Here is a 26,144-nt window from a genome sequence, read left to right on the forward strand (position 1 = left end):
TCAGAGACTGGTGAGCCCATCACCGACCTGTGTTTTCTCTAAAATCCAGTCCACATACTCAGCGACTTTGGTGTAGACACCCGGTTGTTCTCTGCGGCCACAGCCTTCACCCCAACTGGTGATGCCGACCAAATGCCATATTCCATTGTGTTTACAAACTAAGGGACCGCCTGAATCGCCCTGTGGCACAGCGGGTGGAAAAATAAAATCACAGAAAAGTATGACAGACGTGCCTTTAAAATTCTCTAGTCACACTGCACGCACCCCACACATACGGTTTCTTATACTTTTGTCGTACGTTCCTCATTGGCTGCTGATGGGATGAAAATGATTTAATTCAGTAGCGTATGGGTGCATTTTCCGTTTTTTCCAACAGGGAAATGTTGACATCATCATCTCAATGTCAAATCCATCTAATGCTCTATATGTTAGTACAGTTGTTATATGTACAACTGTGCTCCTTAAACATAGTGTGTGTGTATATATATATATATATACACACTATATTATATTTATTGTATATTATTATATATATTATATATTTATATGATAAAAATATAAATATATATAAATAAAAAATATAAATATATATAAATAAATATAATAAAAATGATATACATTCATTAAAGGTTATTTATGAAATTGCCAGGTTGTGTGGCTCAGAATTTTTTAAGAAAAATATAATGAAACATACTATGAGAAATGTATTTTGGAGCTAATTTTCTCAAGCTCCACACAGGTTACTGTGTGTTCTTTGCGCAAATGTATTACCTTACAGGCATCTTTGCCTCCTTCTTTATAGCCAGCACAGATCATCTGTTTGGTTACTTCATAATCTCTATATTTTTTCTGGCATTCTTCACTTGACACCAAAGGAATATTTGCCTTTTGTAGGATATTTTGGATTTTGCCTAGAAGGTCACCAATATGTAACTTCAGAAGGAAGAAATAAGATAAATAGGAAACATACTAACGTCTTAAAGCAGACCAGAATAATGAGCTTTTCGTTCAGGTCATTTCTTTGGATTAAAAACAGTAGGGTGAGTGGGGCGCCTGGGTGGCGCAGTCGGTTAAGCGTCCGACTTCAGCCAGGTCACGATCTCGCGGTCTGTGAGTTCGAGCCCCGCGTCGGGCTCTGGGCTGATGGCTCAGAGCCTGGAGCCTGTTTCCGGTTCTGTGTCTCCCTCTCTCTCTGCCCCTCCCCCGTTCATGCTCTGTCTCTCTCTGTCCCAAAAATAAATAAACGTTGAAAAAAAAAAAAAAACAGTAGGGTGAGAAAGTAGCGTTAATCACACAAACAGCGAGTAACAGAGAAGGAAAATTGAAAAACAGAGAGAGAGAGAGAGAGAGTGCACGCCATGTTTTGGCCTCTGACATGTAATATTAGGACAACCCTTCCATATCCTCTGTCATCTCATCTCAGTCGATGTCTCTCAGAAATTCCCTCTCATCTCCTCCAACCCAAAAGCTGGAAGTTCTTACCTCTCGGTTTTTGTTTTATATATTCAACATGATCATTCTAAAATATATCGTTTTGGGGGGAGGGGACCACCAGACCTCTGACAGCAGAGGAGTATTTTGCTCTTTGAGTAAGTCCAAATATTTTCCACGAAGAACAATTTATTGAAAAATAATTAAATTTCCACCACTCTCCAGGTTCTCCTTGAGCATACAGTGGGAGCCTTCCTTGTTTAGTTAAGGTTACTTTTACAATTTCTTCCTGTCTTCAGGCACTTATCAAAAATTGGAAAAATTTGAATTCATCGAGTAAAGGAGTAAGTCAGGAAAGAAGGAAAGAGCACGACAAGCTTAAATACATAAAGAATGCTGCAAATATTACTCCCTATAGTGTCTATCAGGAACATAGTTTTGGAAAGGGAGGATAGTCTGTTTCCTGGAAAATTCAAGGCCAGTTGAAATACACCAACAACCCATGAACAGGGGCTCTTAAACGGGGTTGCACCGAAAGAAGTCACTTGTTCTATTAACTTGCATTGGAAAATACATCTTTACTTTCACCGATATCCAACTGCAGTCTAACTCCTTTCAATTAGGAAGGCAAGCCCCAAGCAAGGGAGCGTTAGCAGAATCTACGACCTTGCCATCAATAGAGAGCCCAGATATTTGCATGTCACGGTTGCGATATTTGCACATTACAGTTGTGGCAGATAACGGTAAATATCACTTGTGCTCATTACAATTTCTAAATGACGGCAGTTACCTGAACAACTTGCTATTTCATATATTAACAAAGAAACTCATGCATTACTATAGCACATCCTTTGAGACGTATTTTGAGAGCTCATTTGCAATTTCACTGCTGTCCTTCGGGTTTCTGTGTGTTTTAAGTTTTTAAAAGTGGTTCACGGGCTACATCAGATTGCAAGAAGGATGTATTTAAAAAACAAAAACAAAAACAAAAAAAACCCAACAAGATTGACAGCCTGTCAGAGAGATGGTTTGCCTGCCTGTGCTCCAGGTCCTTAACATCAAGGCACAGAGAGATGGGAACACTATTAATACTGAGGACAGGATGGGCTTGAGCGGTCTTGTTAGCCCTGTATGGGACCAGTCCTTTTATGAAGTCCCACAAGTGATCTGTATTATAAAGTAAGATGCTTAAAAGGTTGCCTGATACATTTCCCCAGACCCAAACAAAAATACAGCTCAAAAATCACCGAGTGGGGCGCCTGGGTGGCTCAGTCGGTTAAGCATCCGACCTCAGCTCAGGTCATGAACTAATGGTTCATGGATTCGAGCCCCACACAGGGCTCTCTGCTGACAGCTCGGAGCCTGGAGCCTGCTTTGGATTATGTGTCTCCCTCTCTCTCTGCCCCTCCCCTGCACATGATCTGTCTCTCTCTCTCTCTCCTTCAAAAATAAATAAAAACATTAAAAAAAATTTTTTTTAAATCACTGAGTAAATACTTGAGGCGAGAGAAGACTTCTCGTAAGAACAACATTTAAAATGTCACGCCATACCTTTTTCTTTTGTGAAGCCCCATCCAGTTACCCAACAATTAGTATACATTGTGTTTGTATCATCTTTGGAAGGCAGGCATATTGGTTTTTGGAATTCTGAAAGGTAAGTTTTAAATTAGAGTTTGGTTAAATAAAGGTACGGATATTGACTTTAAAAATACACACCTTCCTTTTCCTGGATTCTCTTTCTATAGGGCAGCACCAAGGAAAATGACCCTTTTGCTTTCTGCTCAGTTGCTAAGGGCAACGATTCAAGAAACTTTCTCATCTCCCGAGTCATTTTCCCATGACGTGTTTGGTGTCACATCTTCTGGATTCAATCTTAAACCTCAGAACACAAGTTTCTGCCAAAAAGCATTAGAAGTTCTCGCGTTTTATCCTGTGGGTGATACTTTGCAGAGTGGTAATGGAGAATCTCCAGGCACGATTTTAAGCGCCTTAAGGCATTAACTGACAATTTTTATGACAAACCAATGGGTCATTATCACGCTCATTTTACAGATGAGGAGATTTGAGGTGCAAAGAGGTGAGAGCAACTTGCCCGAGGTCACGGGATCGTTACTGGGCGCAGTGGGCATTCACCAACCGTGGACACTATTCCTCCAAAGGCCACACCTCCAACCATCACACTACCGGCTTCCCAGAACCTCCTTCTGCGCACATTCGACCTGGGAATTAGGATCTGGCCCCGTCTGCCTTCCTGTATTCCTAATATGCCCCAGGCAGTGGTAATTCCGCTACTTGTGTCAAAGCGAGCCAGGCTTCCCAAATGGCCATTTCCGATGTTGCATTATTTCAATAACGGATCAGTGGTTGTACTCCTCCCTGAAGAAGCCAATTGATGTTTCTTGACCCTTAAGTAGAAGCTATTTATCCAGATCACAGATGTTCCCTTCCTTGGCAATTCTCACCTTTCCTCCAGCCCCACCCACCAGGAAATAAAGACAATCTGTCCGCATTCTGCCCTCTCATTCAAACGGGTGTGAAAATGTAAACCGCTGAACTCAGATGTCTAGCTTCTCCTCCATCGAATACGCCGCGTACCTGTGTAATTCAAAGGAGGCTCAAGTCTTATCAAGGCAAGATCATCACCACTGTCTGACATTTTGTAATTTGGGTGAATAATCATCTCCTTTATTCGTGAGAAAGGCGTTTCTGTTGTTATCTCGGACAGATTAAAAATGCCACTATAAACACGCCAAACGTCCTGCAGGGGAAGCCTGGGAGAAAAAAGGAAATACCTATTTGACCCCAGAAAGACTGGCCTTTGATATTGGTCCTTTTTCCTGCCGCTTCACCTTTCAAAAAAAAAAAAAAAACTGGGAAGAAAATACTACCTACGGGTTATCTTTACTCACCTAATTTCGCTTCCTGGCAATTTGTCATCCCCACCAGCAGCGGTACGGAAACTCTGAAGATTTTAGTTAAAAACACTGAGAATGGACATTTCTGTAGTTATTCCATGCTTACTGTAAGTCAAGATAGAAGAATGTTGCTGTCCCAGTTCTGAGAGAAACTGGTTGGGAGAGACTCACAGGTGATTGTGGGAAAATCCTGCTCAGTTCACCAAACCTGAAAGCAGTTGCTTCCATGAAATCCAGAATCCTCAAGAGGTCGGACCCGTGTTACACAAGCCGCCCTACCCTGGCCGCCCCCGCCCCCGCCGTTGGGCAAATTAGGGAGGCTTCAGTGTTATTTAAAATGTATCTATCTAGGGGCGCCCGGGTGGCTCAGTCGGTTAAGTGTCTGACTTCGGCTCAGGTCACGATCTCACGGTTCGTGAGTTCGAGCCCCGCGTCGGTCTCTGGGCTGACTGCTCAGAGCCTGGAGCCTCTTTCAGATTCTGTGTCTCCCTCTCTCTGCCCCTCCCCTGCTTGTGCCCTCTCTCTTTCCCTCTCTCTGTCTCTCAAAGTAAATGCACTTGAAAAATAATTATCTGTCTAGGTCTCTGGCTGCAGTAAGGCGAGTGGGAGCCCCAGGCATGGGGCTCAGAGTGGACCTCCAAGGTGGCTTAAGAAAACAGCAGACAAGCCGGCGGGCTTCCCCAAGGCCAAGCTGGAGAACAGAGGGACGCAGGAGAACACCTGCTCACCCGAGACCACGGAGCAGCAGAGGCGGAGTGAAATTTCCTGGAGGATTCCCCACCCCTGTCATCTTGGAGACACCTCGGTCCTGACTTGGAGGACAGCCTCCTGCCAGGAGAACATAAGCGACAAGCTGCATTGTGAACCCACACCCGGAGCTGAGGCAACCAGCCTGTGGGGCTCTCAGGGGACCCCCGCTCCTACAGCCAATCTTCCAGCTTGCCCTGGGCTGTCAGAGAAAATTATTTGTAAGATTAATGAAAATAAAGCACACCTTGGGGGCAGGGCCAAAGAAAAACCCCACAAAAATATAATAAAACAAAAATAAATATAAAATATAGTGAATTAAAATAGATTTTGGGAAGTATGAACATTTAAATTAACTCTTTAAAATATAAGCATCTACAGGGGCGCCTGGGTGGCTCAGTTGGTTGAGCACTGACGTCGGCTCAGGTCATGATCTCGCGGTCCGTGAGTTCAAGCCCCGCGATGGGCTCTGTGCTGACAGTCCAGAGCCTACAGCCTGCTTCAGATTCTGTGTCTCCCTCTCTCTCTGCCCTCTCCCACTTGCGCTCTATCTCTGTCTCTCTCTCAAACATAAAATAAACCTAAGAAAATAATAATAAATAAAATATGAGTATATACAAAGGAAGTCTAAAACTGTGATCAAAAGCTAAGTCTTATCTTGTGTAAAGATTGGGACATTCTTATCACCATTAAGTGAGAGATACAAGATATATTTGCATAAAACTCCAGAGGAAACCATGCAGATAGGGGCAAAGTGGTTTTCTTTCAATTAAATCAGTGTTTCCGTGGATATTATCTCTTATAAACTTAACAACACTGAGTCTTCAAGAAGGAAGGTTCTTTTTTTTATTATTGTTTTTAATGTTTATTTATTTTTGAGAGAGAGAGACAGAATGTGAGGGGCTAGCGCCCAGAGAAAGAGGGAGACACAGAATTCAAAGCAGGCTCCAGGCTCCAAGCTGTCAGCACAGAGCCCCACACGGGGCTTGAACTCACGAACCATGAAATCATGACCTGAGAAGAAGTTGAACACTTAACCAACTGAGCTACCCAAGAATGAAAGTTCTTAATGTAAAGTGCTACAGTCACTGTGGAAGACAGTATGGGGGTTCCTCAAAAATGAAAAAATAAAACTACCTTAAGATCCACCAATACTGCTTCTGGTTATATATTCAAAGAAAATGAAAATACTACTTTGAGAGATATCTGTACTCCCTTCATAACAGCATTATTTACAGTAGCCAAAACATGGAAACAACCTAAGTGTCCCTCAATGGATGAATGCATAAAGAAAATGTGGCATAATATATGTACTATGTCTCCATATACACATACATATACATAAATGTATTATACATATGCATATAAGTGCATATACATATTTAGGCATGTGTTTGTGTGCGTATGTATACATATACTTATATATAGATATATGATGGAATATTATTCAGCCATAAAAAGAAGGAAATCCTGCAATTTGTAACAACATGGATGAGACTTGAGGGTATTATGTTAAATGAAATAAGTCCGAGAAAGACAAATGTTACATGTTTTCACTTGTATGTGGAATCTAAAAAACTGAACTCATAGATGCAGAGAACAGATTGGTGGTTTTCAGGACAGTGTCATGGCAGGAATGAGTGAAAGTGGCCAAAGGATACAGTCTTCCAGTTATAACACGAATGAAGTCTAGGGACCTAATGTACACCATGATGACCAGAGTTAACAATACTTGAAATATTTGAAAGCTGCTGAGAGCGTGAATCGTAAAAGTTCTCACCACACACACACACACACACACACACACACAAGTATTTCTGTGCGGTGATGGATGGATGGATGTGTTACCTAACCTTAATATGCTAATCATTTTGCAATACATGCATATGTGAAATCATTACATTGCACACCTTACATTTATACAAGGTTATGTATCAAATATATCTCAGCAAAGCTGGAAAAAAAAAAGAAGAAAATTCCTGACCCCCAAATGCATGCATTTAGCAAAAAGGGGACCTACCATTTCCTTTCTCAGGGTCTTTCCTTTCAGATCAGTAGCTTTCCCCTTAGCAACGCCCATGCTCTGCTAACTGGGGGCCCATGCTGCTAATTGGCAACCATGAAGGAGGTTTGCTCTGCCCATCCCTGCCACTGACCCTTATTTCAGCAACTGTATCCTCAATCCTGATACATGCAACCCGGGCCCTACCCTTTAGACAGGGGAAGAGGGAGAATTTTATGAAAACAAAACACTTTTTGAGAGAGATCAACTATCTTTTATTTTAGACCTGTTAGTATTTCTTGCTTATTCCTATGCTTTGTCCATTTTTACATTTCTTATTTAATTATAGCTTATTTTTTAAAAACTTTTTATGTTCCAAGTATAGTACTTAGCATTTTAAGTCTGTCACTTCATCTAACAACCTTGTGAATTGGATACTATTCTTATTCATATTTCACAGATAGGAAAATAAAGCTAAGAGAGATTTACAAACCGCCCAGGGTCATTCGTACTTCTGGTAATTGTGAGAGCTGCCCTGTTCTAACTGCAAAGTCTAAGTGTTTTAAAACTTTAAAACCCTGCCACATGTACAATTTGCCCAATAAAGTAGAAAGGTTGCATCAGATTTTATCCTCTGAAATATAGAGGTTACAAACTATCGCATTTTTGTTTTCACTATTAATGTTATTTAGTGTATTTGTGAATCAGAGAGCTGAAAGTAAATCTCTACAGGCCTGAAAACAAAGTCTTTGAAGAATACATTTAGGGAGCGGTAGGTGGAGGTAGCAGCAGACAGGGCATTTTTCGTTTTGCTTTAAAGCAGGAGTGACACCCCCCAGGAATGTCAGGCATTCCTGCAAAGAGGCCACACTGCGTGCTGATGGCTCAGGTCTTTCAGTGCTCAGACAGGCCCTACCTCGTTGTTCACCATTGTGAATACAAGCCCTCGCTTGAAATGTCTTTTATTCAAGAAGAATAAACTTCGATCAATAAACGGACATGATGATCTAGACCCTGAACTTAGTTTTCAAAACGAAAAGGCAAGATAAGACCCTGGATAGGACGCACCCAAAACTTACCCATCAAAGCAATGGGCGGCAGTTAGGACCCACTGGTGTCCGATGATTGACCCTCCACACAGGTGGCTCCGGGCTGTCAGCTTCACTTGCAGGCTAACTTGCCAAGGCCACTCTCCCCAGGAGGAGTTGGCCCCTCCAACAATGCGTGTGTCTGTTTTTGCTGAGCAGACTGAAAAGAGAGTGTTAAAGTTAATGGTTGGAATTAGAGGTGAATCAGAGTTCTCTGGAGCCAAGGGAAACAAAGTACACAGTTCTATTGTTTAAGACTAAGCAAGCTATCAGAATAACACAGACAAGCCTTTACAGTTCCGTGAAAAAGTGAGGCTTACTCACCAGAACCGTCCCCACTTTTACACAGCCTCAAAGAATAACCAGAGCTCGCTCGTGTCCCGTACGTAATCCTAGTTGGGGACCCATCCAAAGATAATCGTAAGGAACACTTACACCTAGATAAAAGGATCGGTATAAAGATTAAACCTTCACAGAGGAGGATCATTCATGAAATCGGCTTGCCGACTGTCTGTGAAAAATGAATGTTCACTAACTTCTTTCTTCTACAGTCTTCTGGGAGTAAAGAATAAGTAAAAAACTGACAGCGGATCGTCTTAGTACAAGTCTCTTGGCAAACATTCGCTCCTTCAACAAAGGTTACATTCAACTCTTCCCCTTCAAAAGCAACTCCCGAGTAAATTTTGGAATGACAGGGCTCTGTGTGAATTAGACATAAAAAGGCATTAAATGAAAACAGCAGTTAAGCCACATCTACACAAGTCGTTGGTACACTGAGGATTGTTTCGTTGCTATTACTTGTTAAAAGATCACTATCATCATTGAATCACATTACCAGGCAAACTTTGCTTGCAGGTTAAAAGGCTGTATCCAGATATGGTGTTTTCCTGAGGAGTAGGGGAACTTGGTGTCCCGCTTTTGGAAGTCTTAAGAAAGCAAACGTTTCTATTAACAAAAAAAAAAAAAAAAAAGCAAAAGACAGAGAAACAAAATTGCGTTAAAGGCAAACACCAAACAAAGCACTTCGCGTTTTGAAAAGCACCTCTGCAAAATTTATTCTTCTGAGAAACTCTTCTGTTTTTAAAAAAAAAAAAAACGACTTTATGTTTTATTTTTGAGAGAGAGAGTGAGCGAGAGAGTGAGATCAAGTGGGGGAGGGACAGAGAGAGAGGGAGACACAGAATCCAAAGCAGGGTCCAGGTTCTGAGCTGTCAGCACAGAGCCGGACTCAGGTCTCGAACCCATGAGCCGTGAGACCATGATCTGAGGCGAAGTCAGATGCTTAACCGAATGAGCCACCCAGGCGCCCCATAGGACTTTTTTAAGTCCAAGATTTTTGTGCTTTTGTTAATATCTTCAGTGTAGAACCTTGAAGCCTGAGTCTCATAGAATTTGAATTGAATAATGGAAAAAAGTAGGCAACATGATTATATTTCAGTGTATTTAGTAATTTTTTTAATGTTTTTATTTATTTTTGAGACAGAGAGAGACAGAGCATGAACGGGGGAGGGCCAGAGAGAGAGGGAGACACAGAACTCAAAGCAAGCTCCAGGCTCTGAGCTGTCAGCACAGAGCCCGATGCGGGGCTCGAACTCACGGAGTGTGAGATCGTGACCTGAGCTGAAGTCAGATGCTTAACTGACTGAGCCACCCAGGTGCCCTTTTTCTATGAGTTTTAAAAAGAGGGAACACAAAGGCCTTAATTGTCAACAGCCCGACATGGGACTTGAACCCCTGAACGGCGAGATCATAACCTGAGCCGAAGCTGGACACTTAACCAACTGAGTGACCCAGGCGCCCCCAAGTGTCTGACTTTTGGTTTTGAGCTGGTTTCGGCTCACGTCATGCTCTATTGTTCGTGAATTTGAGCCCCACGTCGGCTCTGGGGAGCCTGCTCGGGACTCTCTATCTCCCAGTCCCCTCTCTGCCCCTCCCCCACTTGCACACGCTCTCTCTCCGTCTCTCTCAAAAATAAACAAACATCAAAAAAAAAAAGAAAGAAAGAAAAAAAGAACATAGGTGGAAAAGTCAATGAAGTTCCTAACTAACCTGCACCTAGCGGAAAAGGGCTTGCTGCGGCTTCGAGCGCTCTGCGCGAAATTCCCAGAAGTTTTCAAACACTCAAACTAGAAAATGACGGCGATGACCGGACGGTAGCAAACGTCGCACATTTCTTACCTTTGCGGTTCCAGATGCCATGCCTCTGTGTGGAACGTAAAGAAGACGCAGTTAGGATGATAGGTGCAAATGGTTTGGCATACAAAAGCATCCGGGGTAACGACTCTGGCAACGTCCACATCCGAGAAGGCGAGATGCTGGAAAATGTTCCTGCGGCAACCTGGGAACTCACAGAGGGAAGACAGTCCTCAAACCGCACGATGCTCAGGTGACTGTACTTTGTCATCGTAACGAAAGGACATGACGACTGTTTGTTATTCATAACGCTAGACATCCTCGAGGGGGGAGACTGTTGAAATACCCTCAGACTCGTTGTTTGTCATTTGGAAGAAGGAAAAATTGGGCTAAATCCGATAAAAGATAGACTCCCATGTCAGAGAAATGAAACAGCTCAACCTGTGTGTCCAGCTCCAGGCCGACCAGTGCAAACAAAATATTTGGGTTACTCAGCCTGTCCTCACATTCTCTTTGTGGTACCTCGACCCTGAATTCCAGGCCTTAGGAGCAGAAGGTTTTGCGTGGTATTTTCCCGAGTATTATGAAAAAGATCTTAATGAAAAGCGTTTAACAACAATATCAGGTGACCAAAAAATAAAAATGGGAGAAAACCCACCTTCATTATCCTTATGTAATCTTTTTTTTTTTTTTTAATGTTTATTTATTTTTGAGAGAGAGAGACAGAGCGCAAGCAGGGGAGGGCAGAGAGAGAGGGAGACTCAGAATCTGAAGCAGGCTCCCAGCTCTGAACTGTCAGCACAGAGCCCGATGTGGGGCTCGAACCCACAAGCTGCGAGATCATGACCTGAGCTGAAGTCCGGCGATTAACCGACTCAGCCACCCAGGTGCCCCAATATAATCTTAATTCTAAATTACGTTTTTATTTGTGTTCATATTATTTACTAAGTTTACTCAATTTGATAACATAAATTTTATTAAAATGATGGGAGCCTGAAGAATAATTATAGCATTTGCAGGAAGGACAAAAGGAGTCCCAATTTAAATGAACATAGTTTTATCAGGAGAAAGTACCTCCCGTGACAGAATACCTACATGTGGGGAGTCTAGGAAATGAGGCTTCAACTAATTAAATCTTTAAAAAAAAAAACCAAAACACAGATTCTGGAAGCTGAAAGAAAACTTGTGCCAACCTACAACTATATCCCCTGAAGGACGTACGTGACGAGTTGTTCAACTTTTCTTAGATATTTATAGTGATAAGAGCTCACTTCCTCATGACAAGGTCCAATTCTTTTTCTTTAAAAATTTTTTTAATATTTATTTATTTTTGAGAGAGAGAGAGAGAGACAGACAGAGCGTGAGTGGGGGATAGGCAGAGAGAGAGAGAGACAGAATTGAAATCAGGTTCCAGGCTCTGAGCTGTCGGCACAGAACCCGACAAAGGGCTCGAATTCATGAACCGTGAGATCGTGACCTGAGTCGAAGCTGGGGCGCTTAACTGACTGAGCCACCCAGGCACCCCTGACAAGGCCTAGTTCTTTTCTGGACCGTTCTAGGTGTTAGGATTGTTTTTTCTTTCTTTATTTCCTTCATGGTAGCTTCTACCTACATCTACCTAATGGAGCCACACACAATAGTCTAATCCTGTCTCCAAAGACAGCCCTTTATAAACAAAGAATTCAGATAGTCATCCTGACTCTTTTTCAGGTTAAATACCTTTAACCTGTCCCTTGAGCCACTTTTTGTTTTCCATTGCTTCTAGATTTCTTACGGTCCTGGTACCCCCTTTTGAAGTGCCCCGGGCATCCATCGCTGCAGAGGACGTAGGCAACACAGAACTGAATACAATTTGAGTCCCTATCTGACCCATCCCGATGATAACAAGCCAGGGGCTATCTTGTTTGAAAGACCGTTTTCTTTTTCAGAGCTACTTTTCCTGTGTGTTTCATTTGTTTTATCAAAAGCATACAGGATCGTAGTGGGAATGGCAGACGAAGGGCCTCTGAAAATCCTCTCTTCCATAAAAGTGATGGGCGCACCGGCCTATTTGTCAAAATCAATGTTTTCGCAACTCTAGAAATTGATCAAATTATAACCGTCCAGGGAGCGTTTGTTCAAGAAGAACAGCTGACTCTCTATAAGAACAGTAAGTTTGGGGGCCCCCGGGGGGGGCGCTCAGTCGGTTCAGCATCTGACCCTTGATTTCGGCTCACGTCACGATCTCACAGTTCCGAGAGATCGAGCCTCAAGTCAGGCTCTGTGCTGACAGTCCAGAGACTGCTTGGGATTCTCTTTCCCTCTCTCTCTCTGCCCCTCCCCTAAAATAAATTAAATAAACATTAAGAAAAAAGGATAGTTGCATAAGGCTTTGGGCTGACAGCTCAGAGCCTGGAGCCTGCTTCGGATTCTGTGTCTCCCTCTCTCTGTGTTCCTCCCCTCCCCCGCCAGCATTCTGTCTCTCTCCCTCTCAAAAATAAATAAAAAATAAAATTTTAAATGGGGCGCCTGGGTGGCTCAAGTCAGTTAAGCGTCCAGCTTTGGCTCAGGTCATGATCTTGCAGTTCATGAGTTCAAGACCCGCAGTGGGGGTCTTATGCTGACAGCTCAGAGCTTGGAGCCTGCTTCAGATTCTGTGTTTCCCTCTCTCTTGGTTCCTCTTCCTCTCTCTCTCTCTCTCTCTCTCTCAAAAATAAATGAAGGTTAAAAAGAATTTTAAAAAAAGAAGGATGAGTTTCGTGGGGTTTTAATTTGCCCTGTTCCAGTTCTCCCCTCCCCAGCTCCATGAAAGCCTTGAAAACAGCCTCACAATCATGCGGAAAAGAGACCAGCAGTCCCGCAGCCCTGGAGCGGGCAGAATGGGGCTGGGGCTGCTCCAATGTCCCATCTGCATCCCCAGTCAAATGCCATTATTTGACTTGTCTGGAAATTCTTGGGAAAATCCCACTCGCAAGGACTGAGTTTATTTTCCATGGCTCAGAGCTTCTTCGGTGTTAACTAACAGCCTTTTCCTTGCAAGTGTTTGTCCAGAACAAACAAACAGGGGCGATTATGTAACATTGCAGCTTCCTAGGGCATTAATCACAGCTGGAACAAACAACAGGCTCATAAAAGATCTTAAAAGGGAAACCAGGGGAAAGAAGGGAAACCAGGGGAAAGAAGGTGGTGGTGAAAATCTTAGACGTATTCCTGGGAATCTGGAAGGCCATGTGCAAGTACAGGGCTGTGTGGCATGACCAGGGCTGTGCTTGTGCCCCCCAAAGATTTGAGAAAGTCCTAGGCTCTCAGGCTGGCTGATGTTTCGCCCTGCGTCAGCAGAAAGAAAAGGCCCTGGTAAAGTTGTGAAACGCCTGTCTGAACGTTGAAAGCATGCTCCGAAATTCGCAAAAAGCCCCTCCTCAAAGACTGAGAAACTTATTGACTGCAGGCATCTAAGGAAATCCTCGTGCGATCATTAGATAACTCTTAAAACTAAGTGGAAACATCAGTCAGTGGTCATATACTCCAAAGAATAAATACTTTACAGAGTTAGTTCAGAAAAGTCACCAAACAAATAGTAACAACAGAAAGCAGTAACAACAGCAGACTCTGGGGAAGGAGGGAACCTGATTTCCAGGGTGACCATATGCTGTTAGTCAAAAGGTCTCGGGGCACCTGGGTGGCTCAGTCGGTCAAGCTTCCGACTTCAGCTCAGGTCATGATCTCGAGCCCCAGGTCGGGCTCTGTGCTGACAACTCAGGGCCTGGAGCCTGCTTCGGATTCTGTGTCTCCCTCTCTCTCTCTCCCCTTCCCCACTTGCACTCTGGGTCTCTCTCTCTTAAAAATAAATAAACATTTAAAAAAAGTTGTAAAAAAAAGGTCTCAATTTTTTTCAAAAAATTACAAGCCACGCAAAGAAACAAGAAAGAATGGCCCATATGCAAAAAAAAAAAAAAAGGCAGTTAATATAAACCCTTGCTGAGGAAGTACAAACTTCCTCTTGTACTGTACAGAGACTTCAAGCCAGCTATCTTAAATATGTTCGAAAAACTAAAGGAAGCCGTGTTTAAAAAAATGAAGAAAGTATGAAAACATTGTCTTGCCAAAGAAAGGATATCAATAAAGAGATAGAAATTATACTTTTTTTTTTTAAAAAAAGGACCGAATATCAATGTTAAAAATGAAATATTCAGTAAATTTGAACTGGAAATCTGGTACACACCATGGGGGGGGGTGTGCCCGAGGGAAAAGGAAACAGAGAAGGAAACAGGAAAAGGAAAAGGGGAAACAGGAAAAGGAAACGGGAGAAGAGATGCGCTGTTGACAAGTTCTCAACCTCCTGCAGAGGGGACCTAGCCCAGCACCTGATGCCGATCCTGGCACAGAGTTGGCACTGGATGCCGTTTGGCATTGGCCATTGGTGATTTGGTTTCAGCAACATCTTATCGTTAACACTCTGATACGCTAAATCTGGTGGAAGGTCATGACGATTTTCTGGATAATTCCATCGAAATTATCTGAATGTCTGAAACTATAGCACTTTGCTGATTCATTATGGTAGAGTGGGTTCACTAGACAGTGGACACTGCCGGGAAACGACCTTCTTGTTTTCCCCGCAATGTAACTGTACTAGTTTTCTATTGCTGCTGTCACCACTTATCACAAGCCCAGTGGCTTCAAACAACCCAAATATATTAGCTCACAGTTCTGGAAATCAGAAGGCCAAAATGGGTCTCACTGGGATAAAATCAAGATGTCGGCAGGATTTTTGTTCCTTCGGGAAGCTCTATAGGAGGACCTGTTTCCTTGCCTTTTCCAGCTTCTAAAGGTTACCATCATTCCTTGGCTTGTGGATCCTTTCTCTATCTTGAAAGCCAGTGGTACAACATCTTCAAATCTCTCTCTCTCTCCCTCTCTCCAATGCTTCTGTCTTCCTTTCTCTCTTATAGGGACTCCTGTGACTACATTGGGCCAAGCACATAATGTAGAACCATCTCCCATCTCAAAATCACATCTACAAACGTCTTTTGACACGTAAGGTGACATATTCACGTGTTGCAGGAAATAAGTGCGGACGTCTTTGGGAGACTCTAAGTCTGCTTACTACAATCACACAGGGAACTGGTAGCCACACACTCGTGAGTTCGAGCCCCGCGTCGGGCTCTGTGCTGATGGCTCAGAGCCTGGAACCTGCTTCGGATTCTGTGTCTCCCTCTCTCTCTGCCCCCCTCCCACTCACACCCTGTCTCTCTGTCTCTTAAAAATAAATAAACGTTAAAACATTTTTTTAGAAAAGAAAAAGAAATAGTAGGCATACAATTACCAATTTCTGAGAGTGCACAGGGCTTCAGAGAGAATCCAGATGCCACGTTAGCCAGGAGCTTTATGCTGGTGGGTGTTCCTCCTGCACTGTGCTTTAAAAGGCAGGTGTTCCTGAATGTGGAGAAAAGAGGTTACTTCTCTCCCCAAACTGCAAGATGCACGCAGAAGCCCATTTTGCGTTGAAAGGATCTATGGTCGGTGGGAAATGAAGCAATCAGAACAATGACTTTGAAAATGAGTGGGTTCGGGGTTTGTATTGTTAATCAGAGAGACATCTTTCCGCTCTACCCAAGGAAGCTTCGGGTGAGAATGGGGCGGGAGACATTATTCAACCAAACCCTCATTCCCCAAGAGATGGAAGCTATTCTCCTTAGAAAAACTGGCAACAAAACTGAGCAAATAAATAAGTGGAGTGGTTGGGTCTAAAAGCCCTGTTTGGTTTTCCACTGGGCGGAAAAAAAAGTTATGAAGCGTACAATTAAATCTCAAAAGCACCATCGGAAAGGACAGACGCTATGAATTTTACTCACCGGTACTCTGCATTGTAAAACGTGCGAGTGGCGTATGTGAAAAATTGGCAGTGAATGCTGTTGGTGCACTTTTTTTGGCATTCTTCAACACTTTCAACCTTAGAGACGTTAAAATTGACTCCTCTCATATCAATTCCTTTATGAATGTCTCGATGGCAAGCTGTACACACAAGATGCACAGAGCAAATTCAGTCTGTTTCCTTCTAGACGTAGATCATCGGTTAGGGTAGTTTTGAAGGATGATACTCTGTCACAACTGCCCCATTAGTCAGGGGATTTGGAGTTTTTGTTACATCACTAGATGATCAAACTCTGCTTGAAATAAACACATTCCAGTATGTTTTAGAGCACTACCATGGAGAAGGGGTAACTGTGCTTCCCAAATTGTAAAGTACGTGCAAAACAATACGGGTAATAGTTCACCCTGAAATTAACAATAAGCAGAGGAAGGCAAACGAGGCAAATAATGGGGGCCCTGGTGATTGTTCTAGGAATTTGCATTGTTATACTAACTGATGTGCCTTTGACTTCCTGCGCTGAATGAAGAAGCTTCTCACTTTGCTTACTTCTTGGCTTTCAACCACGCCTGCCTGATGGCGAATTTCATCCGTAAGCCCTGCCACTGACATCCATGTGTCAAATCGTTATCATAAAAGGTGAACAGTTCTTGTATATTCATGAGGAATCCAATTTTATTCTTGCTTTAAAATTTTGTTAAATTCCACTTAAGCATCCTTTCAGTTGGAATGTATCTTATATACAAAAAATATAGATAATTATTTTAACAGACAGTGAACCAAATTTATGATTTAGGCTTTTTTTAATTTGTTTTTTTATAAAACTTTTTTAATGATTACTTATTTTTGAGAGAGAGAGAGAGAGAGACAGAGTACAAGCAGGAGAGGGGCAGAGGGAGGGAGATACACAATCCGAAGCAGGCCCTAGGCTCTGAGCTGTCAGCACAGAGCCCGACACAGGGCTCAAACCCACGAACCTGTGAGATCATGACCCGAGCCGAAGTCGGCCACTCAATTGACTGAGCCACCCAGGCGCCCCTAGGCCTTTTTTTTTTTTTTTTTTAAAGCGCTCAAATACATTAGTTAGAACCTTGGATAAAGAAACCAGCAGTATAAACCATAATGTATTGGATGTAATGTTCCACTCTTCAGGGGGATGATGAAAAAAGGCATAAAACTACATTTAATGGTGGGAAAGACAGAAAATGTACAAACTAGTAGGAAAACAATATATTGAGGTGGGTGGAGCAGTGGATAATCCACAGTGATTCACGCACACAAGAGGCTGTAGATTCTAGAAATGAAGTCTCTTTCCAGTTCTGGTGCGCATGAGAAAAGAAACTCACTGAGTTGGAATGGGTTAATTGCAAACTAAAACTTTTCTTTGTGATCAATTGAAAGCTATAAATCTACCAATAACTGTTTTAAATGAAAATTGGTCCTGAGCTTAGGGACTTTATGTCCTTGGGAGCAATTATTCACTTTAATTTGAGATACTCGGGGAGAGTTAGAAGGGAACATTAAATCAAGTTCTATAAGACTAAGTTTGGGAAAAAATTAACAATGACTACTAGTTATTGAGAAAAGCAAAATATTGTTCTTTAAATTTTATTATGATAACATAATGAAAAATAATGCTTAATTGAATAATTTACATTAAGTTGTATGAGGACATAAATTTGATCTTATAAAATGGGACAGGTACTCGTCCTCAGGTAAGCTACACATTGGCTAAGTCAGATCCCCATGTTTATAACGAAGGACTGGATACTATACAAACTGCAGATGCATATGCATGAGTACTGAGGGAGTGGTTGGTGGTAACTGGGGAAGGAAGGATAAAAAAAAAACCCCAAAACTTTAGGGGGCCCCTGGGTGGCTCAGTCAGTGAAGCCTCCAACTTCGGCTCAGGTCATGATCTCACCGTTCATGTGTTCCAGCCCTGCCTCGGGCTCTGTACTAATAGCTCAGACCCTGGAGCCTGCTTGGGAGTCTGTGTCTCCCTCTCTCTCTGCCCCTCCCCTGCTCATGCTCTGTCTCTCTGTCTCTCTGTCTCTCTCAAAAGTAAATAAACATTTAAAAAAAATTTTTTTAACTTTAAAACACCTGAAATATGAAAGTACAAAATTAACTGTAAGCAGTAAAGATAAAACAGCAGTGATACATAGTCACAACATGGTTATCTGAAGGTTCTGCCAGCCCATCAATTGAGAGATTCTTTTCTGTACCTTTCACTTTCAGATCAGCGATGTCAGGGAAATGGTTCATTTGCCTTAAATTAGGATAGGGTCGGAAATGTTTCACAAGACATTAGTAGCAATAAGTGTTAGAATTTAAATTTCCTGGCCTCTTAGTCCTCACTTTTTTTGTTTTTGAAGAAGTCTTATTCTTTTTTTTTTTAAGTTTCTTTATTTATTTTGAGAAAGAGAGAGAGAGCACACATACATGAGCAAGTGGGAGGAGGAGAAAGAGAGGTAGAGAGGATGAGAGAGAGAGAGAGAGAGAGAGAGAGAATCCCAAGCAGGGTCCACACCATCAGTATAGAGCCTGATGTGGGGCTTGAACCCACAAACCACAAGATCATGACCGGAGCAGAAATCATGCCCTGAGCAGAAATCAAGAATCAGACGCTTAACCGACTGAGCTACCCAGGTACCCTGGAGGTATTATTCTTATTAGCAAGGTTTACAGAGCCCAGGCCTTCAGGTTGGGGGCATAATGGGGTTTTGTAACCTCTGCATTATTGACATTTGGGACCAGAAAATCTTTGCCATAGGGGGTTTCCCTATTTGGAATCTTTAGCAGCATCTCTGACCTCCATCCACTAGATGCCAGTAGCATCCCCCCACGTTGTGACAAATGTCCCATGGAGGAAGAACAAAGTCACCCCTGGTTGAGAACTATTGAGAACCACTGGGGCACAAATTATCTCAGGTAAAACGGGAATAGAGACACTCTCCATGTTCTCTTAAAGAGCCTTATCTGCAATTGGAGGTGGGGGAAGGAGGCAATTATTTGAATGTGGTTCACTTTCTGCAAATCTTATACTGTAGGGCTAACCTCGTAAAGAATAGAGGCTCCTTAAGCACGTAACTGGTAAAGGCAAGAGGGAGGACACATCCAGAACAGTGCCCCATCTCTGTTATCCTTCTGAGTACTCCCTTCCAAAAGTCCAAGGCAGTACAGAGATTGAACAGAAGCTATTTTAAGGTGACCCCCTTACTCATTCAAATAAGAAATCAAGAAATCAACAGCTTACCACTTATTTGATGGCCGCATTGCTTTAAGGAGTGTCCAGAAATTGTATTTGCCCATGACATTTTTGGCAGGGTTCCTGTAACACTGTCTTTCAAGAAGCAACCAAATCTGTTTTTAAAAGTACTGTCAGTTAGAGAGTAGAATAATAAACACACACTGGTGAGATGTCTAACATTTTCTATACACTAATAAATGTGGCCAGGAATAAGGAAAATAATAGAGCTTCCCTGACGCTTGCTAGAAAGAACATTCTTAGAAGCAATTGCATAAAATCTAACAGGCTTTGTAATACCTAACCTCAGCATTATTTCTCTTTAAAAAAAAAAAAATTTTAAGTATGGAAAGTCAATCATATTAAAGAGGTAATGATTTTGTCCCCATGTTTCTAAACTTTGGGAGGATTATGTTCTCACCTGGTGACTGTTTTCACGTAAGAAATTAAATCGGTCATGAGAGTTGGATCTCTATAAGGTGTTCATCTTGCTCATTAACTCCTTCTAGTTCACAGTAATGGAACACTTCTGCCTCTGATGTCAGTCTTCTTGGTAATCTTTCACAAGGATTCTGGAACCTAACTCAACTTTTTATTTGAAAAGTTGATGCCTGTCACATACAGTCTGGGTTTTCTGTACACGCTTAACATGTTGAATCAGGGGATGTTTATCTAGTTTCTCGTTTCTTTTTAAATTTTTTTTTCAACGTTTATTTATTTTTGGGACAGAGAGAGACAGAGCATGAACGGGGGAGGGGCAGAGAGAGAGAGGGAGACACAGAATCGGAAGCAGGCTCCAGGCTCTGAGCCATCAGCCCAGAGCCCGACGCGGGGCTCGAACTCACGGACCGCGAGATGGTGACCTGAGCTGAAGTCGGACGCTTAACCGACTGCGCCACCCAGGCGCCCCTAGTTTCTCGTTTCTAAATTCAAATGGTGTTAAGATAAAAGGCTTCTGGAAATGGAACAACACAGAAATGTTCATTCTGTATTTTGAACAAAATGAAAGCAAATGATTATGAAACCATGGCTGTATGACCTCATAAGATTTTTAGTGACTATTTTTTCCAGTGCTCTTACTTTTCCAAAATGCGAGTAATATGTATTTTCACGTATGCGCATGCCCCCCTCCACACACACATAATGTATGTACCACAGGTGCCCAAAGTCATTCACTACAGGCCCCTTCAGTCCAGAACTTTCCGGAGGTCACAAGCTCTGGAACTGCCTCAACTTTATCGTCAACAAAATGTTTGCCTTCCGTTGTATTTTCTTAAGACCGTGTTATCCACCAACACGATCACGAGTCAGGCAATAAGTATGTTTCCTTGTTCAGGTGAAATATTCACCTGTTTTTAGACCCTTCCTTGAGACAATCGCTTAACCCAATGGTTTTCAAGCATTTTCCTCGAGGCCTTGGGTAGACAATGCCTCGTTTCTACTACTTTCGGCGAAGGCAGCAGTTGTTCTAGCATGTGTATTTCCAGGCCCAAGCCACTCTGGTTCAGCAGGCCAAACGGTTTGGGGTCTAAGGCTGTGGTCTAAGACTCTGCTAATGTAAGAACCAACCGCTCTAGGTGACTCCAGTGAAGCTGGCCCTCGGACCCCATTTGGGAAACATAACCCTGAAATAGCTACACCTTTTTTGCACGTCACTGGCTCTAGTTTGAAACATGGATGGCTTCTCCCATAATGAAATATCAGCTTTTACCTTTTGTCTGTGTCATTAGTGGAACTTTCAGGAAGAAAGCTGAAGAGCAAGCACCTCGGATGAAATGTGCACATCATCTGACAGTGCTCGGCATTCGGGGTATACATGGCAGTTAGGTCCCCACCTTTGAAGAAGGTATTTTTATAGAGTTGAGTCAGGCAGCCTGTGGTATAATCATCGAAAAGAGACATTAACTTGGAATGAAGGCAAATAACTATCTTGATAGAAATCCGTCTGTGCTGTGAACCTTCTTACTTCCTCCACTAACTATCCAAAGAGCTTCACAACAGGACTTTCATTACAGAGGTGGAATGACACATATTGAGGTGACTATTTGAACAAGGTGTCGTGTTATTGAAGAGTCACTCGATGGGTACTTCCATATAAAAAAGCTTGGTTGATTTTTATCAAATCAAACAATAATTTTCCCATAAATTGTCCCCAAGAAAATACAATTCTAGCTAGGTTTCTCCCTGTTGCCTAACATGCTGTGGAAATACCATGCCTTGAAAATAACAGGCTTCCAGTTACGGAATGAATACTTCACGGGCGTAAAAGGCACAGCATAGCTAATACAGTCAATGGTACTGTAATAGTGTTGTACGTATGGTGACAGACGGTAGATAGACTTGTGGTTGAGCCCAGCCTAACTAGAGAGAGGCTGAAGCACTATGTGGGACGCCTGAAACTAAGGTAACATTATGTGTCAACTATAGTCAAATATGAAACTTAAGGGGAAAAAAAAACCCCCACAACAACGTATGATCTCTTTTTCAAAACCCTTTCATAACAACCGTTCCTGCTAGATTCTCACAACAGCTCTGTAAGGGGAGTTAGGAACAGACCTCATTATATGCCTCTGACTTTAACTGAGTCTCAGAGCAGTACACATTTGCCCAAGATCCACGTAGCTAACGAACGTCCAGGAAGAGAAACCGAATTCTTCTCACTACCAGCCCTGTTCCTTTTCCCAGCGTGCAATGTTCAGTGTTGTTCCCCATCTCAGTTTAATGTCAGCAAACTACGAGTTATTGGGTATTTAGTCGGCTCGTACAGAGGAGACATTTATTCGCTTGGTTTCTATGAGCAAATGCAAAGGCAGGCCTATGCTACCCTGAACATCCATTCTGAACTATTTGCTGTCTGCAATTGGTCGCCGTTCTAAAGGACCCCGCATCTCACGTGTTATGAGAATATCAAGGGATACCTTTACTGCTCTACTGTTTCATATATTAAAAGTAAACCTTTAATGTATGAATCTGGGTTTACCTTGAAAGACCCGCTTTCTTTTTTTTAATGTTTATTTTTGAGAAAGAGAGAGAGAACAGAGGCAGAGCAAGAGTGGGGGGAGGGGGAGAGAGAGAGAGGGAGACACAGAATCCGAAGCAGGCTCCAGGCTCTGAGCTGCCACACAGAGCCCGACGCGGGGCTCGAACCCATGGACGGGGAGATCGTGACCTGAGCTGAAGTTGGAAGCTTAACTGACTGAGCCACTCAGGCGCACCCGCCCCCCCCCTTTTTTTAATGTTTATTTATTTTTGATGAAAGGCTCACTTTAAAGTCAGCTTAATAAGCTTTTCCAGCTAGATAGCACACTTGCTTGCCAGTCAATCGTCCGTTAACCACAAGATACGCCAATGATAACTTTGTTCATCCTCCAGGACATCTATTTTCGTACTGCCCTCCAGGGAATGGGCAGCTTAGACACATGTGTTTCATTACGCACTGAAGATTAAAATGCCCTCTTACACTATCCCACCCCTCTGGGGATTCTGGCCCTGAGCTCTATTACGATGACCTAACCCCGCAAGATCGCGTCTCGCTTCTCTTCCTCTCGGTGGTGTGGCTAAGATGACTATCCCTTGGGCAAGTTTTATATTTAGAAAAAGCAGACATCTCTTCAGGTGGAAGCTTATGGGAATGCAAGTTGCCAAGTGTACAGGCCCAGATTTCAGAGACACCCAAAACACTGAGCGGCCAGTCCGGTGACGGTGTTACCTGCAAAGTGACCTGTGTTTCAGACAACTGGTGCATGTGGCTGATGCGCAGTTATCAAGCGGCCATCCTCCCCCTTCGCAGCGCACGAACGTGCATGCGAACAACGGCCTGTGCCAGCCTGGGAGTTCCCATTCGGCCCCGTGACTCGGCTGATGGGAAGGTGCAACTGGAAACCGACCAACATTGGAGCAGACTGGGGGGAACGTTCTAATAGGTGTTCTTGCTTATCCTCAAAACTTGGTAATGATGATGATGATAACGGTGATAGGCTTGTTTGTATCGTGTTTTAGAGTTTTAAAGCAGTTACGCAAGTTATCCCATAACATAAACTATGTCACGCTGTCCGCTGTGTCCATGGACTTCGGGCGGGTTATTTGGTCTTGTTAAAAAAAAAAAACAAACATCATCAGTAAGAAGAAAAATACCCTATTTTTTAAAAATTGGGCAAAGGAAATGAGAAGGTAATTTACAAAAGAAACATAAATAGTATATGAAAAATGGTAAGGATCATAAAGATTAGGCAAGTTAAAACAACAGATGCCATTTTACTCACCAGCTCAGCAAAAAAAATTTAATTGTCTAAGTTCCCCGTGTTGATGTGCTGATTTTGGCTCCAAATGATAAAAAAACCTAGTTCAATGTGACTCAGTATAAATTAAATGTATTGGTTCAGAAGCCGAGTCCATGGTGGATTTGGCTTCAGGAGTAACCGAACAGCGAACTTGGCTGATCCCATCAAGGTACAATTCCCCTTCATACATGTGCTCTGTCCCATGGTTTTGCTGTCGCTCTCAAGCTCCACATAGTGACAAGGTGGTGCCAGAAGTCCAGGCCTTTGTATTCCCCAGTGGTTCAAGTCCAATTAGAAATAATGATAAGAAGAAAACTCTTATTTCTAGAAGTGTAAGCAAAGGTCTTGCTCTAGGGCTTTGGCTCTCGTCAGGTCACTGTAGCTAGCAGGATGTGTAGACCTACTTACTGGTCCAGGCCTGCCTGGGTCCCAAGTTCATAGACCCAAACTTGGAGGCAGAAGTTTCCCAGAAACAAATTAGGATACTGTTTCCAGAAAGGTGACTATATGTCCAGTCACAAAACAATGGTTCACTACTGGAGTTGACCTAATTGGGGTATGTGATTACTCTTATCTGCTGGTGGAGATGGCTAACTGGAGAGTCACCCTTGTGAAAGATAATTCCATTACGTATATCACAAAACCTTCTAAAATATTCACACACCCTCGTACCTAACATTGCTTATTTCCAAAATGTTGTTCTACAGAAATAACTGAATGTGTATAAGCATGTGCATACAAAAATACCACGAGTAAGGAAGATTACTAAGCTGCAAAAAATGTCATGTATATAAAAAGATAACTATAAATGGAAAGGTGAGTTATAAAAAAGTATAATTAATAACATCTTCATTAAAGGTGTAAATAGACGTGTGTAGAAAAATATCTCAAGGACTAAAAAAGATTTTTAACAGTGGCCATTTCTGTAACGTAGGACTTCAGACAATGTGCGCTTTCTCGTTTGCTGCTTACCTGCACCTCTAATTTTACTAGAATAATTTTTTTGCCAAAAAGATAAAATTGAAGTGGCCATAGTCCATGGCATCTCTGGGTTCTTACTCCTCAGTATTCAGTGGATTTGTATATGGTAATGATCATGGTAAAAGCAATTAGACATGGGGGCAGATTTCCACTTAGAAGGGGGGGGGCCAGCTTCTTCCTGAAGAAATTATATTCCTTTACAAATGTAACCCTTACCCAAGAGGTGTTTATATCTTAGCCATACATCTGGGTGGTAAGTAAATAACCAGTGAGGTGTGGTCTTTTTAAGTGAACATAGACTCAAAATCTACCCATAATGGTGGCTCAGAGAAAACGACATTCTATAACAATGAATGATAAACAGTGTCCAGAATCATCTGTATTCCCTGAACATTTAATGGAATGGATAGAAAGGGAAACAAGTTCAAAACCCAATACTGAAACCAGAACTACTCAAATGGATGACTTACTAATTTAAATTTAAACCAAATACTTCCATTTCTGAAGTAGTTCCCCAGTGGCCTGAAAGAGTACAAATACGCACTGGGGACTTAGGACACGACTTGGGTCGGCCCCAGACCCTACAAAATGCCTACCCTGAATATTTAGATCAAGCTGATTTGTAGAATATGGTAATAATAAAAATTGAGGGCTGAGTGTTTAAGACCTGCTTTGTAGAGAGCCATTGACAAATAGAAGTTTCTGTTAACACAGGCCCAAAGACATTCTCACTTCTGGGCTCCCCAGCGCCCATGTGTCTAAGGCATTGCATCTGAAAAGTAGCAGTTGCCTCTGAATATTAAAAGGATTTGTGTCCTGACTTTTGGGGTCTGTCTCCTTCCTGAAGCTGTATGTTCAGTGGCTTTCTCTGGGGCTGGCATTCTTGTTAACTACTCCTTTCCCACACACAACCTTAGGTCTTAGAGATAATCCACTCACCACAGGAAACTGTAGCAAACAAGCATGTGAAGTAAGCAGCTTGCCTGAATGAAATCATCCTAAAAGAGAAAGCAACACGGGCATAATCCTGCTGGTTACAGCTCATAGTTGACACGAAGCCTAATTTACGGTGATGGAGATTTTCTTATCAACGTCTGCCTTGGAAATCTAAGCACATAATGACCAGTACAGGGAACAGGAGCTTTCTGTATATTTAATGCTGGGGACTTCACACAAGATTCCCACTGAGACCTCTAGACTACGCTGTGTTTGTCCCTCACTTGCCACCTATGTGGCTGATAATTACCGAAAGGGAGTTGGTAGACGGAAACCTCTTGATTGGAGCAAGAGGAAAATTATTGTAAATAATGGCAACGATGTCGGCCCAGAGTCCCTACGTGAAGAAAAGCACTCACTCAACATGATCAAACTCATTTAAATGTTAAAGCTGTCAATATTCTCTTTGCTTTTAAAATGGCCTGAGACTAAAAGGTTTCATGTATAAGAACATCGAGTTTCTTCTACACTCA

The 26,144-nt window shown here is 42.5% G+C and overlaps 1 protein-coding gene across 1 annotated transcript; it reads right to left on the reverse strand.

The window, feature by feature from the left end:
• On the reverse strand, positions 1 to 25,672 carry KLKB1 (kallikrein B1). Its single transcript, XM_047091949.1, has 14 exons — positions 25,615 to 25,672; positions 21,126 to 21,288; positions 19,424 to 19,530; positions 16,148 to 16,307; positions 15,619 to 15,728; positions 10,362 to 10,521; positions 9,019 to 9,128; positions 8,720 to 8,882; positions 8,508 to 8,620; positions 8,175 to 8,343; positions 4,027 to 4,202; positions 2,983 to 3,078; positions 772 to 911; positions 1 to 180 (listed from the first exon to the last, which is right to left on the reverse strand). Exons 1-14 carry the CDS (start codon positions 25,670 to 25,672, stop codon positions 1 to 3), a joined length of 1,905 nt encoding a protein of 634 aa, XP_046947905.1.
• Between the last annotated feature and the right edge of the window lie 472 nt (positions 25,673 to 26,144).

Source organism: Lynx rufus, unplaced genomic scaffold (genome assembly GCF_022079265.1).
Source record: "Lynx rufus isolate CCGP_SWC_20201006 ecotype Redwood Valley unplaced genomic scaffold, mLynRuf1.p SCAF_3, whole genome shotgun sequence".
NCBI lineage: Eukaryota > Metazoa > Chordata > Mammalia > Carnivora > Felidae > Lynx > Lynx rufus.

Coding starts and splice junctions, on each gene's coding strand:
- KLKB1 (XM_047091949.1), bottom strand. CDS start 25,672: ATGATTTCATTCAGGCAAGCTGCTTACTTCACATGCTTGTTTGCTACA. Junction 21,289..25,614: donor GTTTGCTACAGTTTCCTGTG/GTGAGTGGATTA, acceptor ATTATACCACAG/GCTGCCTGACTCAACTCTAT. Junction 912..2,982: donor GGGCTTCACAAAAGAAAAAG/GTATGGCGTGAC, acceptor GTGACCTTCTAG/GCAAAATCCAAAATATCCTA.